Genomic DNA, 14,726 nt, shown 5'->3' with positions numbered 1-14,726 from the left:
ATTGCTTTTCCAGAAATCTGGGATTTTTTTTTATTGCAACTTTTTAAAAAGTATCCATAAAAATCAGTATAACTGTGCTGGATCAGACCACAACATTTTGTGTCCAACATTTTGTCGTTACAATAAAATGGTGTGGTGGCCTAGTGGTAAAGACACTCACTTCCCACTTGGAAGGTTGAAAGTTCAATCCTAGGTAGCGACAGATGTTTCTCTCACAGGGTGCAAAGAAAAAATATCTGCTGCGAACTCTGCATAGGTATTAGGAAGGGCAACTGGCCAGTAAACGCTCAACTCCATCCAGTCAACCCAACTCTACCCCAAATTAAGGGATTACAGAGTGGCAAAAAGAAAAAAAAATCTGTAATAAAACCGATCAGATGTCTACCAGGACATGATTGTGGGAACACGCTACAGAAATTCATACTGAGTTTCATAACATCTGCTAATAAAAATCCTTCAAGAACATCGTAACAATTTTGATGTCGATTTGTAGCATTCTCGTTTTCCTAAACTGTCTTCTCATTTTTTTCAGTGATGATTTATGACAGGATAATTTTGAATCTTTTTTTAAAAAAGCATTTTTTTTAAAGCTAAAGGCTTATTTTGGTTTGATCTTTGCAACTTTCTCATGAATTATATATGAATTTCTTGATTTGGGCTGGGTGGGCTTTAATAACTGGCTTCATTTCATATCTCTTCCCACAAATAAAGCTTGACATAGTAACGGAAGATTTATCATTATAACTTTACTGTGCTGACAATATTACAAATAACATTGCACAGCAGGTTTGTCGAATGGCAGTAAATGAATATTGCAGAACATTTGATCATGTCAAGGGCACTGCTGGGCAATTGATTGGCTGTTTCAAGTCTCCTGAGCTTAAAACACATATGGAACAAAAGTTGGCATTTTAACAGTACATCATTTTCAGTGTCTTGGGTGCTGTGATTTATTGTTGTTTCTCAGGTTGTGATTAGCTTACTTTATCCATTTCTTTTTCCTTGTACAAGCATAGGAAGCACTCATGTTTCCACTGCAATAGGCGTATGCTTGACAGGGTGAGGAGAAAGCAACAATTAAAAATGTGGACAGGCAGAAGATAGCTTGCAGCTGCCTGCTGCCAGCTGGACTGGTAAGTTACAACTTTAAAAATGTTACTCTACAGGGAATATAGAGTATCTGTGGGCGGTTGGATTAAATTGTGTTGGCCTCTACTGTATTTTGCAGAGAGGCTATACAAACGTTTCTTTGCAAGCACATGTTACTGATCTTCAGATACAAGTGTTGGTAATGTATTTAAAGTTTTGTACATGCAAAGAGCACTAACCAAGCACTTGGCTTGGTTGGGCTGTTAAGCTTTCATGTGCATGCGTGCTTTATATGCATGCTGTATATTTTTGTATTGATTTCTTGAGCTTAACATGTTTGCTTATTATTGCGGTAGTGTTAACAGAATTTTTGCAGTAAACATTTTTGCAGCAGCTTCCATCATCATTTGCAAATAAACGAACAGAAAAATCAAGGGCAATTCAGTTATATTTGGCAATGAGGTACAAAAGAAAAAACACACGCCAAATCTACTGATCGATCTTACAAAATAGCTGGTATAAAGATTGTAATCTAAACTGAATTTGCAGTGGATGATTGCTAAGTTAAATTCCCATTGTTTGCTTTAATAATTTCAAAAATATTTTAAAACTCATCTTTTTGGTTAATTTTCCTACAATTTAGCTAGACAGAAGGCGACACCAGAGATTGTCATCTTTCATAGTCTTTTGGATCTGGGATGAGAAACACTATTAATGGGGCTTCTTCCAAATTCACAGTGTTTCTCAGTGCTTTTTTTGTAAAAAAAAAAAAAAAAAAAAGGTGCCGGAACTCACACACGTTATATAACCCGCCTTGCCTACCCTACAAGGTTCCATCCCAAAAAAGTGCCGGAACTCCATTCTGGGCGTTCTATGACAAAAAAAAGCCCTGGTGTTTCTTATATTCCTATAATCAGAATATTTGAATTGTTTTAATTTTAGTTCAGCTGGAACACAGCCAACTGTTTTAACAGAATATTTCAAATTGGGCTGTTTTGTCTCAAACTCATAATAAACACACATATTTTTGCACTTCCCAAATGAAATAAGGAATTCGATCATCTGAATTCCTTCTCCAGCCAACTGTGGAAAAATAATACTTCAGTAATTCAACTGGATTTATTGTGAAAACAACCTTGGCTGAAGAGGTTCCCAAAATACAGCAACCAAATAAGACAGGTACAGACGCCAATGGATAGTTACAACTGTAGAAAGAATAATTGCAACCAGCCTACCTTCCATAGACGACTTGTATATTGTGCAGGTCAGAAGAAGGGCTGAGATATAAACTGTTTCAACTCTTCCTCTCAGGGCACCATTATAGGCCATTGCATGGCAAAACAACTAGATTTCCTTGTGCCATCACTCTGCTGAACACCTAATTCTCACAGTGCTGTCTAATGTTTATTAATATTTACCCAAGCAGGGTGTCTGTAATATTATTATTTATTCTTCTTATTATCTTCTTTACTCCCCCTCTTATTGGTATTATTATTATTATTATTATTATTACTATTCTATTGCTTTGCATGTGGACTAAGTGCTTCTGTACTGGAGACAAATTCCTTGTGTGTCTAATCACACTTGGCCAAATAAAGTTCAGTTCAGTTCAGTTCAGTTCAATTCAATTCAATTCAATTCAATTCAATTCAATTCAATTCAATTCAATTCAAATGAGTGATTATATCTGGTACATTTACCTGACATTTGTACTTCTGCCCACCAGCATTTTTATGCTGGGAAAATTTCTTTCAATGTTTTTTTATCATGTACATGTTTGAACTTTCGATGCTTCCTCTTTTGTGGTGGGAACCTGTGTGCTCTTGGTCTTGCTGGAAGAGAAGTTACAGCACTTACTGGGGGCTCATCTGCAAAGAAAAAAAGAGGGTGCACAATAAACATCAGTAGATAAAAGTTTATTGACACTGACAAACATATTTTTAAAGAATTCTTTCTACTTATTATTTCAGACGTTTCTTCATATGTACCCAGTTCTCATAAGCATAAATTCTACATTACTTACCTCTGTGCTCACGTGAATTTTCTCGACTGGGAAGTCTGGGTGATACTGGCTCACATCGACATGCCAGGTGGTCTTCTAAAGCTACAATTGCTTTATTAAAGACTGGCTTCTTTTCAGCAACTTCAATCTTGTTTACCTATCAAAAAGAGAGTAAGAACAAACTCTGTGATACATAGCACTGTGACTTTATCTCAATTCAGGCAGCATTATTACTATTAAAGATTTTGTTTGTACATTTTAAAACTTGTTATTGCCTTGTGATAAAGCCCAGATGTAGTCTAATTAATCTCAGTCAAAATAGCATCTTAGATTAATCCATTAGCATATCCTAATGAAGGACTGAAGCTAAAGTCCAAACTGGGGAAACTGGAATATTTCACTCAAACTATCAAATTCTCCTGCTTAGAATATCAAATTAATTCACTAAAACAAATTGTAAAAATGCATCATGAAAGACAGTGCTGGCTCCTATTCGTTGCTCAAGATAATTCCTCTTAGCTCATCCTGTAATACCTATATGGAGCTAAAGAAGACCAAGAAGTTATTGAATTCATTCTCCTTGCAAGAAATTATCATTTGTTTACTTGCCTGTCACCTCCTGCCACCCTGGATCAAACTGCAAGTCGCTGTCACAAGTGTAACAGCAGATTTCTTATCAGAAGACAAAGGAAAAACTCTACAGCAAACTACTCTAGCTAAAGGCTTCTGATTTTCTTAGCATTTGTTCCATAGCATTGCAGGGTCTGCCTGTATTTAGTTCTTACAGCAAAGCATTCAGTGCATGATATAACAAGTTTTTCTTTATCACCAAACCTGTCATATTGATTAGGGCTGAGAGGGAGTAATTGGCCCAAGCCTCATTTAGAACCTGGATCTCCCCATTCCTAGTCCATATCTTAACTACCACACAACATGGGAGCTCTGAGCAGCCCCACCTAAGAGTAAGAGGGTTAAATCTATAGAGTGACTGTGGGCAAAAGAAATACTTTAGGGAGGAGAGGGATGCAATTCTACTGAAGTCTGTTTTAAATGTGATGTGAGGCTATGGTTTGCACAGCACTCTTAACAGAGGCATTTCTGGTCCTACATGACATGGAAACCCAGTACCTAATCAATTCAAGGTCAGAAGAAGGACCATTTTAATCCTCGAATTTGGAGTCAGTTGTTACTCAAAGTATGTTTTTGGATAAAGTATGTCACACAAATTCAGAAGCCCAGAAACATCTATACCAGTCAGTCAGTCCTCCAATGAAATGAGACCAAAGCACACAACTCTGAGAAAACAACATGCTGCATTACAACATTCACTGGCAAGGTCTGACAGTCACAAAACATACTTTTAAAACAGTGAATGTCTGCAACATCCAAACGGCTTGTGTGGCTAATACAGAAGCAGCCACGAATGTAATAAAGTTTTGCCAATATTTTCCTAGCATAAGGGGATGGAAGAAACAGATGGGATCCTTGTTCCTCCAGATGACAATCCTTGAACTAGGTTGCGTGACTGATTGGTGCCCATCTAAGAATAAGGAACTACAATTGTGCCTGTCTGGTTAAACATGTTACTCAAATGCAGACATAAAGCATAGGTATGATCTTCCCAGGAACCTAGCAATGATCGAATGTCCCCTCAGTTTAATTTTCTTAAAAAACCACATTCCACTATAGCACAGAAATTGCTTAGTAGACATTGTTTCTGAATAAAAAATACAGCCTTTTTTATTTTCAAAGAAAGCATTTCAGGATCACGTTCACGGACTATCCTATGAACTCTTTGGTTTCCCCCCCCAAAAAACTATCACATCCCCTTCATTCCATCCAACTTCATTCTCTTCTGCTTCATAAAGTTTTATGGAGAAAGGAATTTCCCACTTAGAAATGGTGTAACATTTTCTTTCCTTTGTGCATTGTTGTATGAAAAATCCAAGGAATTTGTTCTCATACAGATGTCAAGCAAGGAATTTGTATTTTTAAATGATTTATCCAGGAAGAAGCATAGAGGTCCATACTGACTGGAAACTGAACAGCATCAGAAGAGGTCATTTGCAAGATACCCACTTTCAATACATCCAGAGAAGATAACTTTGAAGAGCAGCTGGGGATATATTTGTTAAGGTGCACCAGCACAATAAAGAATCAAGCTGTTTGTTAGCATGTTTGTCAGTAGGTTCATTTCTGCCAATTCCACCATTGGACTACTGGATTTAATTATTTTATTACATACTAAAGGATAATGTGTTAGAGAGTACTCCTCCTTTATAAACATAGTAGAAGCCAATACAGAACTTAACATGGCTTTTTTAAAACAGGCATTTATAGAACTGCATTATATATGAAATATAATTGGCAATATCTGATCCAAGCACGATGCAGGAATATTATCATAAATAACTAAATCCTTATTAAACTTAAACTGTGAAAGTATTTATATACCATTGAATCAATTCCTGGTGTATACAGTACATGACTTCCATTTCAACTTGTCTAAAGTCCCAATCCAAAAAGTTTCCAGGGACATTACAACAATATCCCCAAACCCATTAATCTATATTATCCATTGTAACACCATTTTTCTTTTTCCCTCAAACTTGACAAGCACATTAATTTTTATAGTCCACTTGCGTTATTTGTCCATAGTAGGCGAGTTTCTGCTTGCTAATCATCATCTGTAGCAAACAAGTTTTTCAAGACCTTTCTGCAACCTATGGCACCCTTAATGACTGCCTTCATGCTTATAATTCAAACACAACTATCTTTTTTCTGCATTATTTTCTCAGTGTTCACCTTTCACAGTGGTACAATATTTGACTTTCATAGCACTGGGAGGGGGGGATTGTTCCTATATCTGTTGACATAAAAAAAAATCCCCTAAACCTTTATGATCTTGCCTGAGTTTGTCTTTGCCTTCCTTCTTAAGACAATCTATTTTTCTCTTGTATACTAGCCATCTTTACCTATTCTTCACCCCCAAAATCCAGAACTATCTACCTTACCTGTAAATCCACTAAGCATACTTAATGCTTTCTTATGTTTAACTTTAGTCCAGATTTTTCACTTTCTACTTTCACTTTCCTAATGAGCTCTTCTGCTGTTGTTTGTACATCTCAAATTCTTAGTTCAGTTTCCAATTTTTACTTTACCATGTCTACTGTCATTTCTTCCAATCCCTCTATTCTTATAACATATTTGTCACACAAGTTTAACAAATAAGGAGTCAATATACATCCATTTCCTCTACCTTTCTGAACTACTCTATTTTTCCATATTGTTTTTATAATAACTTTATTGTGAAATTTATTCAAAAGAATGGCAATCTTGTGTGCCCATTAGCCTTAAAATGTCCCACTGATATAATCTACAAAACAAAAAACCTTACTGTAGTCAAGGAATAAAAGTAAATATCCTTCTTAAACTTTGGACATTCTCTGACATTGGCTTTCTTCAATATAGATATGTACATTCACATTTCCAATTTTTATGCCTCACAAACATGTCCATTATTTGTTGGCTATAAATTCAACTTTCTTTTCCCTAAGCCTGTAAGCAGTTCAATGGGTATTTCATCTATATCCAATGCTTTTCTGTTTGACAGTGTTCTATTGCTTTGCATCTTATTTTCTCACCGAGTTGTTTCCTAAATATATTACCTCCCTTCCAATATCTCTATCATCGCATAATCCCATTTGTAAAGAGTTGAATTAATTGCTCAAGCAATTTTAGTCTCATTTATTTCAATTAGATCCCTTGCATAATTACTCTTGAATATTCCTATAACCTTTAATTTTTCTACGAGTTCTCTGATTTTCTTAAAAGTACCTCTCATCTCTCTTTTCTTGTTATTTTCCTCTTTGGGTTGAAATTCTTGATTGACATATCTTTCCTTGTCCTTACTTGATGCTGGAAGTTTGCTATTAGTTGCTGTATTTCCTTTTTGTTGCCAAAGGCTTTATATTAATGTCTGCCTGTCAAGATAACTTGTTCTGGAAGCCATTTGAATTCTTGACATTTTGAGAATCTTTTTTCTATATAAATTTTTGTGACTCTTATTTCTTATTTCTTCTCAGTTCTTTTTGCTGTAAGTTAATCATTACACTGATCTTAAATTCTAATTGTACCAGGTCATATCCTGTTGGCATAAATACTCTCTTTAATTTCCAAGGTTTAACTCATATATGACACAATAATTCATTATTAGTTCCTCAACATGCACCTGGAAGTTCTGGCTGACTGGATTGTACTTTCTCATCTTCTGTTTCCTATAGGTAGCCAATTTGATTGCAGTGATATTTTTCTGTTACTGCCCAGGTGTACTGTTTCAGTTCTATTGTTTTAAACAGGTGTTGGCAAATGAACAAAGAGTTATCTTTGCACAACAATATTAAACTACTTTCTGCATAATTTTGACCATACATTGCATCATACTGCCTTTTTGTTCTTTAAATTTAATCTTTTGAAGGTCTCATCAAATCCATCCAAACATGACTTTCTTGGTCTTCCCCTTCCTCTCAATGCTTTGAGTCTTCTTTCATATATTGTATACACGAATTAGTCTTTTATTTCTTTACCAAATCACTTCAATATATTTTGCTTGTAGTGGCCACTCACTTTTGTATTCAGTGGGCATTCACTCACTCCTCCAGATATAATCAATATTCTCATCTCCATATAACAAAGTTGGAGGAAGCATGCACCTGGTTGCAGTCATTAAGCAATCTCATGGGTCATTAAGCAGACAGAGTCCCAGGTAAGGTGCATGGGCTGCCCGGGGGAGGGGAGAGGGAGACCCTGGGACTCCAGTCAGGAAATGAAAATCCTCCGTGCCAAAATCCACATTTGCGGGAAGGGAATTCCTGGTATGGGATGGAAGAATGGAGCACGTTTTCATACCCAGCCAAAGGAGTTGAGCATCCCTTAACAGGCAGCTCTTTGAGCCAGCCCCAGAAATGAGAGTGAGTTCTTTTGGCAGGCAGAAGCAGCTTCTGGACAGAATCAGAATCAATCTGGGCAGAGAGGGCCGCTGGTTTGAAAGGGGTCAAAGAGGCCATCTACATTAAGATTGAACAGCCTGTCTCAACGGAGGGGGAGGGATACGGCATTACCTATCCCCTACAACATAATCCTTTTAGCAGTTCCAAGAAGGTCCCACACCCATTTGAACTATTCAGGTGACCCTGAGGCACAGATAAACAACCAAGTGGCCTCAATGACTCTCAAAAAGAGTGCCAATGACCAGATGACTGCAAGGAATATAAATCTTTCCATCTTCCACCATTCAGTCAGAACTGAAGAAGCTTCTTGGATGAGAAGTGAAACATCTTCAAGGAAAAACAAAGTCCAGTTGCTTTTTGAAAAAGCATCTTTGGGACAATCATGACCTGGATGACTGAGAATCTCCAAAGACATTTAGCTTGCAACCATCCCTGCCTACTTCCCCATTGATTTTCTGGGGAAGCCAGCAGAGAAGATTGCAAATAGTGATCACATGACTGCAGGGTACTAGGAAATCAGAGATAAGTGTGAACAGGTTGCCAAACACTCAAATCATGGTCATGTGACTGTAGGGGTGGGGTGCAGTGTTTTGAAATGGCCTAAAGTGGTTTATGGGCCATAAAGACCCTTTCCAATGCTATTGTAATTCTGGACCATGTTTAAATATATGGTCATAAGTCGAGGTACCTATGCTATCTTTTACTTGTCTATCAGCAGCTGCAAATCTTACAAATTGTCTATTCATTTCCCCATGTTCAGTAAACATTCTACAAACATATAAAATTTGTCTATTTTTTTAAGATGCAAATTAAGCAATTCAAGACACTATTTATAAAGATAATTGTACAATAAAGATATGTAGGTCTAGGGTTAGGTCAACAACTGAGATGCCAACACCAATTCTGGTTGTAAGTCGAGGACTGCCTGTATCTTACTCAAGGAACATTCATAACCATTAAAGCCAAATTTATTCCAGCACCAGGAGATAATTTAGGCAGGGTTCAGGAGCATCAATATTAACCTTGTTTTCAAAAGATGTCAGATATGTTTATTGCAATCTATCAACTTAAATGTAATTTTTCAAAGAAGATTGAAAAACTGAGGGAGAAGAGCAGAGATATCTGTATACCTGGATATGTCGCACCCGAACCTGCGTGGGACGACATTGCATTGCTCGGGTATTGCAACAGCCTGTGCACCGTTGCACTTCCACACAGGGTGGCCACACAAGAAAATTGGCATTTGTTGAATCCACCATGCTCCGGGAGATTTCAAAGACTTCAGACCGTGTCTTGCACTCAGCAATTACCGCTGGTTCAATAGGTTCTGCTCCACCTAGAAAACCCAAAAGAAAATTTCCCAGTGAAATCAACTTTGAAACTCATGACTGTTTTCCTTATTGCAAGTTTTACTGTGTCTCATTTTATTCAGAAGTGTTTGGGGGCATTTCTGCTATGTATTTTGAAGTTGTTAGGAGTCTTTGTAAGTTTTTTGTTGGGCAAGAGATGAAAATATTTCACCAAATATATATCTTAGTTATTTAGCAATTATCTTACATATCCCTCCATTATAAGCAAATTTATTACTCTGCCCTTTTAAAAACAAACTATTTTAATTAATTGATTCAGTTAAAGGATTATGATTTTCCATTTACAGAATCTCTTTTAAATGCATGTAATTAACCAATATTCTCATCTCTGAACTGGCAACAAAGCAGATTCCAAAGATTGAAACTGTAAAGAAGACTTTATTTGGTTTGGTAGAAGACAGTGCTGGTTTATATCTGCAAAAACTAAAACTCAAGTATTTCTGGACTAAGCATAATCCCATACTTTACTTGTTGAAATACAGTAGCCAGTCTACAGCCTACCTAAACTTCGTCTTCCACGGGACAAAGGAACAAGATTTTCACCAGCATGCATTTGGGTAAAATTCATGTATGAACTAGAGGTATCTTCATCTGCAAAAAGAGAAAATAAAAACAAAATAATTAAGTAAATTAATATATAAGTTGCATCACTACAGCAAATACCCGAAGGTTCACAAAATCATAAAGAAGGAAATGACTGGTTCCAGTTTAGCAAAATACTATAATTATCCATATTAAGAAAGCCAAGAAGAATTACAGGCAATGTGGTACTAGAATAATAAACTCAATAAAATTCTACAACCTGTAGCCCTACCAACTTTCTTAATTCTGCTCAAGATGTATTATATAAAATAAAATATATAATTATTCTGCATAAGTATTTTGAAATTAGGAGATGAAATTGTGCAGGTATTTTCCCCTATAAGAAGGAATCATAAGTGATAAGCAATGATATACCTGAAGACTGCAGGGAGAATGCAGTGATGCAAAGATAAGGATTCTTCCCACCTTAAAAATGAAATTCTTTTTTTTCAACATGACTTAAAATGTATTTCTAAGCAAGGAGAAAAATAAGAACGTATGTTTTAGATTTTTGTTTTTCAGCTACAAGGTGAGACTATCATTCTGTAGTAGAAGCCAAATTCTAGCAATCTGACCTCAAAATCTGCAGTTCTTATCATACCCCTTAATAGCTGCAGTGGAAACTATTTGACAATTTATTTCAAGTTCAGATAATGTGGTGCTTAACACCACAAAATCATTTCAATGGAATTTGGTAATAAATAGCACAGCAAATTAATTTGATATAAATTTTACAATATATTTCTCCACATTCTGTGTATATTTTCAGATATCCTCAGCTTACATTATATCTCCTATTTGTTTTATACCCAATAAATCATTTTAATAACATTTATTCTTTAGATTACTAATATTTGCCTGTAATAAAGTGTTACGTGCACTGGGTATATTTTAGGTTGCTTCTTTAAAAACAAAACAAAATTGTAAATATGAATAATACCCAAATGGTAAAATAAATGACTGATTTCAATTGCCTTTGAACAAATCTGGCTATTTATTCATCTATTCAGGTCTGTACTTTGTTAAACTAATAAGAGATATTTCAAGATTTCAGGCTTTGTAATTTTATCTTTCGAAAGTGAAGATGTAGGTAAGTATAATAGTTCTGTCCCTCCTACTGAGGATGTATTCAGTTTTAGCCAATTGGGTCTTCTGGGGGATGGGTAAAAGATAAGGCTGCCAGCTTTCTTTATAAACATTCTCTAACATTTTCCCATAGGAAATGCTGAACAAAGCAATTCTCATCACATCAGCCAGAGCTTCCTTGGAGTCAACAAACCCCTCCAGATTCCAAAGTCAATGGCAGTATTTGAAGACAGTTCCTACACAGTTGCAGGCTACATAAAGTAAAGCAGGGCAGATTTTATTTCTGGGAAATAATTCTGAACGTAAGAAACAAGGAATAGAAAGCCTATAGGAAAAAAAAAGAACGAAGGCAAAGTTTCTACAGACTGAGCTCTGTGTTTAAGGCTAAAGGAAATACAGTAAAGCCTCGGGTTTTCTACGTCAGATTCTGCAGAAATCAAGACTCAAAGATATGTTGGAGATTCAGTGCCCAACTATATACATTTTGATTCTACAATATTCTAAAAGTCTATTATTCCCAGATTCATTGTCCCTAAAACCTCCCAACTCCCAAGAGAAAGAGAAAGATGAATCATGACATCAAAGCTCTATCACTTATCCATACCATTGAACTTAATTGGATCTTCCCATCTTCTTCCATCCATCCCCCATTTTCTGGAATTTTATCAGGGCAGGGCGGGGGCTGTATTTGTGCAAAGGTTAAACAGACAAGGGAAAAAATAGCAATGCTGTTGACTTGAAACAAATCTTCTATTGAAAAACAGAGGTCTCCAGTTAACCTCGCCCTTCCCCCAAGAGTCTTTCCAGATAGGGCAGCAAAGCTACTGCTGACCAGGCCAACAGGCCCAGCTATGAAAAAGCCAGTGCTGCTAATTTTGGAAGGCACACCATTGTATGGCTTGTGTAGTCCGGGACAGGCGGGTGGAGAAGCCAAGCAACTTTTAAGAGGAACAATAGCAAAACACAGCTGGTGCCCTCCCTCTTTTTTTCCCTCCTCCCCTTACAGGCATTTTGAAAGGGAGCGGGAATGCTTTTGAGAACGTGCCAGTGGTCCAACTGGCATCGGAAACAAAGACAGGAAATTCTGTTCCCCCGTAGATAGTGTCTCGGCAAAGATTACAAAGCTACCAACAGACAAACACAAGAGAGAAGGCAGGGGGTGGGGAGGGGACAGGCAGGAGGAGAGGTTGGATCAGAATGGAATCTGTGAAGAAAATGTTTATAAATACATTCCAGGGCCAACCCAGTGGCCATGACGCGTGCTCACATTCCTGCACGTGCCAAAACCTATTCAATCTGGTCTGTGACCTCAGTCCTGAGACAGGTATCCCCAACTCTCTCTGCAGCCTAGTCCAGTCATCACAGTAAAACAAAACATTAACTCTCCTCTCATTACCTGATGTCATTCATTTTTCCTTTTATATAGACCAAAAATCAAAAGCCAGGGAAATGAATAATGGATGACTGATATCTGATTTCAAGCACGGAAGATTACAACATCACAGTCTATTTTTTTTTTCAAACATCAGGAATCATTACAGACTGATTTGAAAATAATAAACATTACTAAAATCTATTTGCAAGTAATATTTCTGCCCCTGTTACATTACGAATTACATGTTAGATCCAGTTCAAGCCAAACACCAAAATAGGCTATAGAATTATTCTATGGGTAAACTGCCACATACTGTCCTGGGAGAGGAGCTTTTCAACCCAGATATAACCTATGGTTTTACTTTGTGTAATCTGAATCTAGAAAACACATAATTCACAATGGCATTTCTCAGGTGGTATACAAATGCATTTGTTGTTGTTTCACCATTATATCTGTTGAGATTTATTAAACAGGAACATTTGGTCTGGAAATTTACCTACGGATTCTATCTGCAGGACCTGCTGGAGGTCTCTGATGGAATGCACTGAGCTGTCACGCAGTAATTCATATATTTCTTCAGGAATGGGGTCTCCCTGCCAAACCAAAAAGAAAAAAGTTATGTTAAAGAGCTCTCCTATGCCAGTTCTGTACCAATTTTATACATTTCTCACAGAATAAATTCTTATACACCCTTTTCCAACCTGGTACCCTCCAATTATGTTAGAATTGCAGTTACAAGATTCCAAAAGCAGAAAACTTCAGTTTCATTGCACCTTGAAAAATATCTGATTAAGGAAGGCTAGATTAGCAGAAAAAGAGAAAATAATGAGAAATGTACACAAGTGTATTTTAAAGTGCAAATGTCAGGAATGTCAGTGTGCTCACCATCCATGAAATAATCTTTCACATTTTCTCTTTGTGAAAAAGAAGTATAACTTTGGAGACCTTTACAGTCATACATCCAAGGATTCTGAATGTTCCATTAATCAGATGGTCTTGGTATTGTTCCAAACACCCTGTCTGGAAATGGTTATTATCTTATGCATGTTTATATAGGTCTACCAGCATTTACTGGAGTTTACTCCCGTGCTTAATACTGCCACCTTATTACATCTCTGATATTAAAGCCAATAAATGGTTCTCAATCCGCAATGCAACTTGATGTTTGCATTAAACTGTTGAGCAATTATATTGAGATCATGCACTATTAAAATTAAAACAGTCTTTTTTTGCATTTGGAAGGAAAAGCCCAAACAAAAGCGGTACCTATTACATTAAACTATATTGCTTTTATCTAAAATGCTATCATATACATTTTATCAAACACTGGACTGTAATGTCAACAAAGCTGGATACTCCTTTAATTAAGAAGTGAATTACATATGGGAAACTCAGTGTAATTTGTTTAAAAGAAAAGCAATTTTAAGACAGAGCAACTGAGAGTACAGGATAAGCTGCTGGGGTGCTACATTTTCTCTCAGAAAATTTCTTCACTAATGCTTTTACCAAAATCTTATTAAATTTCAAGTGCAAAATACAAAAAAGCAACGAAAAAAGAATTAGAAGTAAAGTGGGAGGAGGAGTGAAAAAGCAAAATTGGGGAATGTGGGCAAAAAGGTGAAAAAAGCTAGGGCAAAAAGTAACTTTTGACTTTGTTTGATACAGATAAAAACCTAAAAATCAATGACCCTTTAAACTGTAATAAACCATAAAAAATAGTACTTCTATCATTATAAACAAGCCTAACAATCAAAACTCAAAGTTAAATTTTCCTTTCTTTCAGTTTCAAACAAACTAACAAAAAATTCCAAGAGTGGTTTCCAAGTAGAAACTAATCTAGATAAAGCTTTAATTGAAGCAGTCAATTTTGCCATCTCATCCAACTCCATTAGTCCTTTCATCTCTGGACATAGAGAAGCCTTGCTGCTATTGTCATATATAAGAACAAAGTTCCAAGTTTTGTTTATTGTTTGGGTTTTTTTTTAGAATTTCTTCATTCTAAATAATAGTTGATAGTTCTGTTATCCCCAAGAGGGTCTTCCAAATTAAATGCACATTCATGTGGGAACTACTGGGATAAATTATTTGAAGTGAAAATATTGAAAATGGGGAAAGGGTTAGTATTTCAATGTTCTTCTTTATTTACTATAGTTAGCAGTTACAAAACCTGTTCTGCATTTGTCAGACTATTGTCAAATGCATACCCTTCCCTC

At 36.3% G+C, this 14,726-nt stretch overlaps 1 protein-coding gene across 1 annotated transcript in view; it reads right to left on the bottom strand.

Moving 5' to 3' along the window:
* Window positions 1-2,802: 2,802 nt before the first annotated feature.
* The window catches only part of PDGFB (platelet derived growth factor subunit B), a 29,715-nt gene continuing 17,791 nt past the window's right edge, over window positions 2,803-14,726 (bottom strand). Inside the window, exons 2-6 of the mRNA XM_015816724.1 lie at window positions 13,010-13,106; window positions 9,972-10,061; window positions 9,231-9,436; window positions 3,113-3,248; window positions 2,803-2,957 (exon numbers count right to left, since the gene is read on the bottom strand). Of these exons, the coding sequence (XP_015672210.1) occupies window positions 2,821-2,957; window positions 3,113-3,248; window positions 9,231-9,436; window positions 9,972-10,061; window positions 13,010-13,106 (666 nt within the window). The 3' untranslated portion in view covers window positions 2,803-2,820. The remainder of the gene's footprint in view (window positions 2,958-3,112; window positions 3,249-9,230; window positions 9,437-9,971; window positions 10,062-13,009; window positions 13,107-14,726) is intronic.

The sequence above is a fragment of the Protobothrops mucrosquamatus genome, unplaced genomic scaffold, assembly GCF_001527695.2.
Source record: "Protobothrops mucrosquamatus isolate PMUCROS unplaced genomic scaffold, P.Mucros_1.0 scaffold486, whole genome shotgun sequence".
NCBI lineage: Eukaryota > Metazoa > Chordata > Lepidosauria > Squamata > Viperidae > Protobothrops > Protobothrops mucrosquamatus.
The sequence above is the reverse complement of the archived record's forward strand: the minus strand, read 5'-3'. Positions and strand labels throughout refer to the sequence as shown.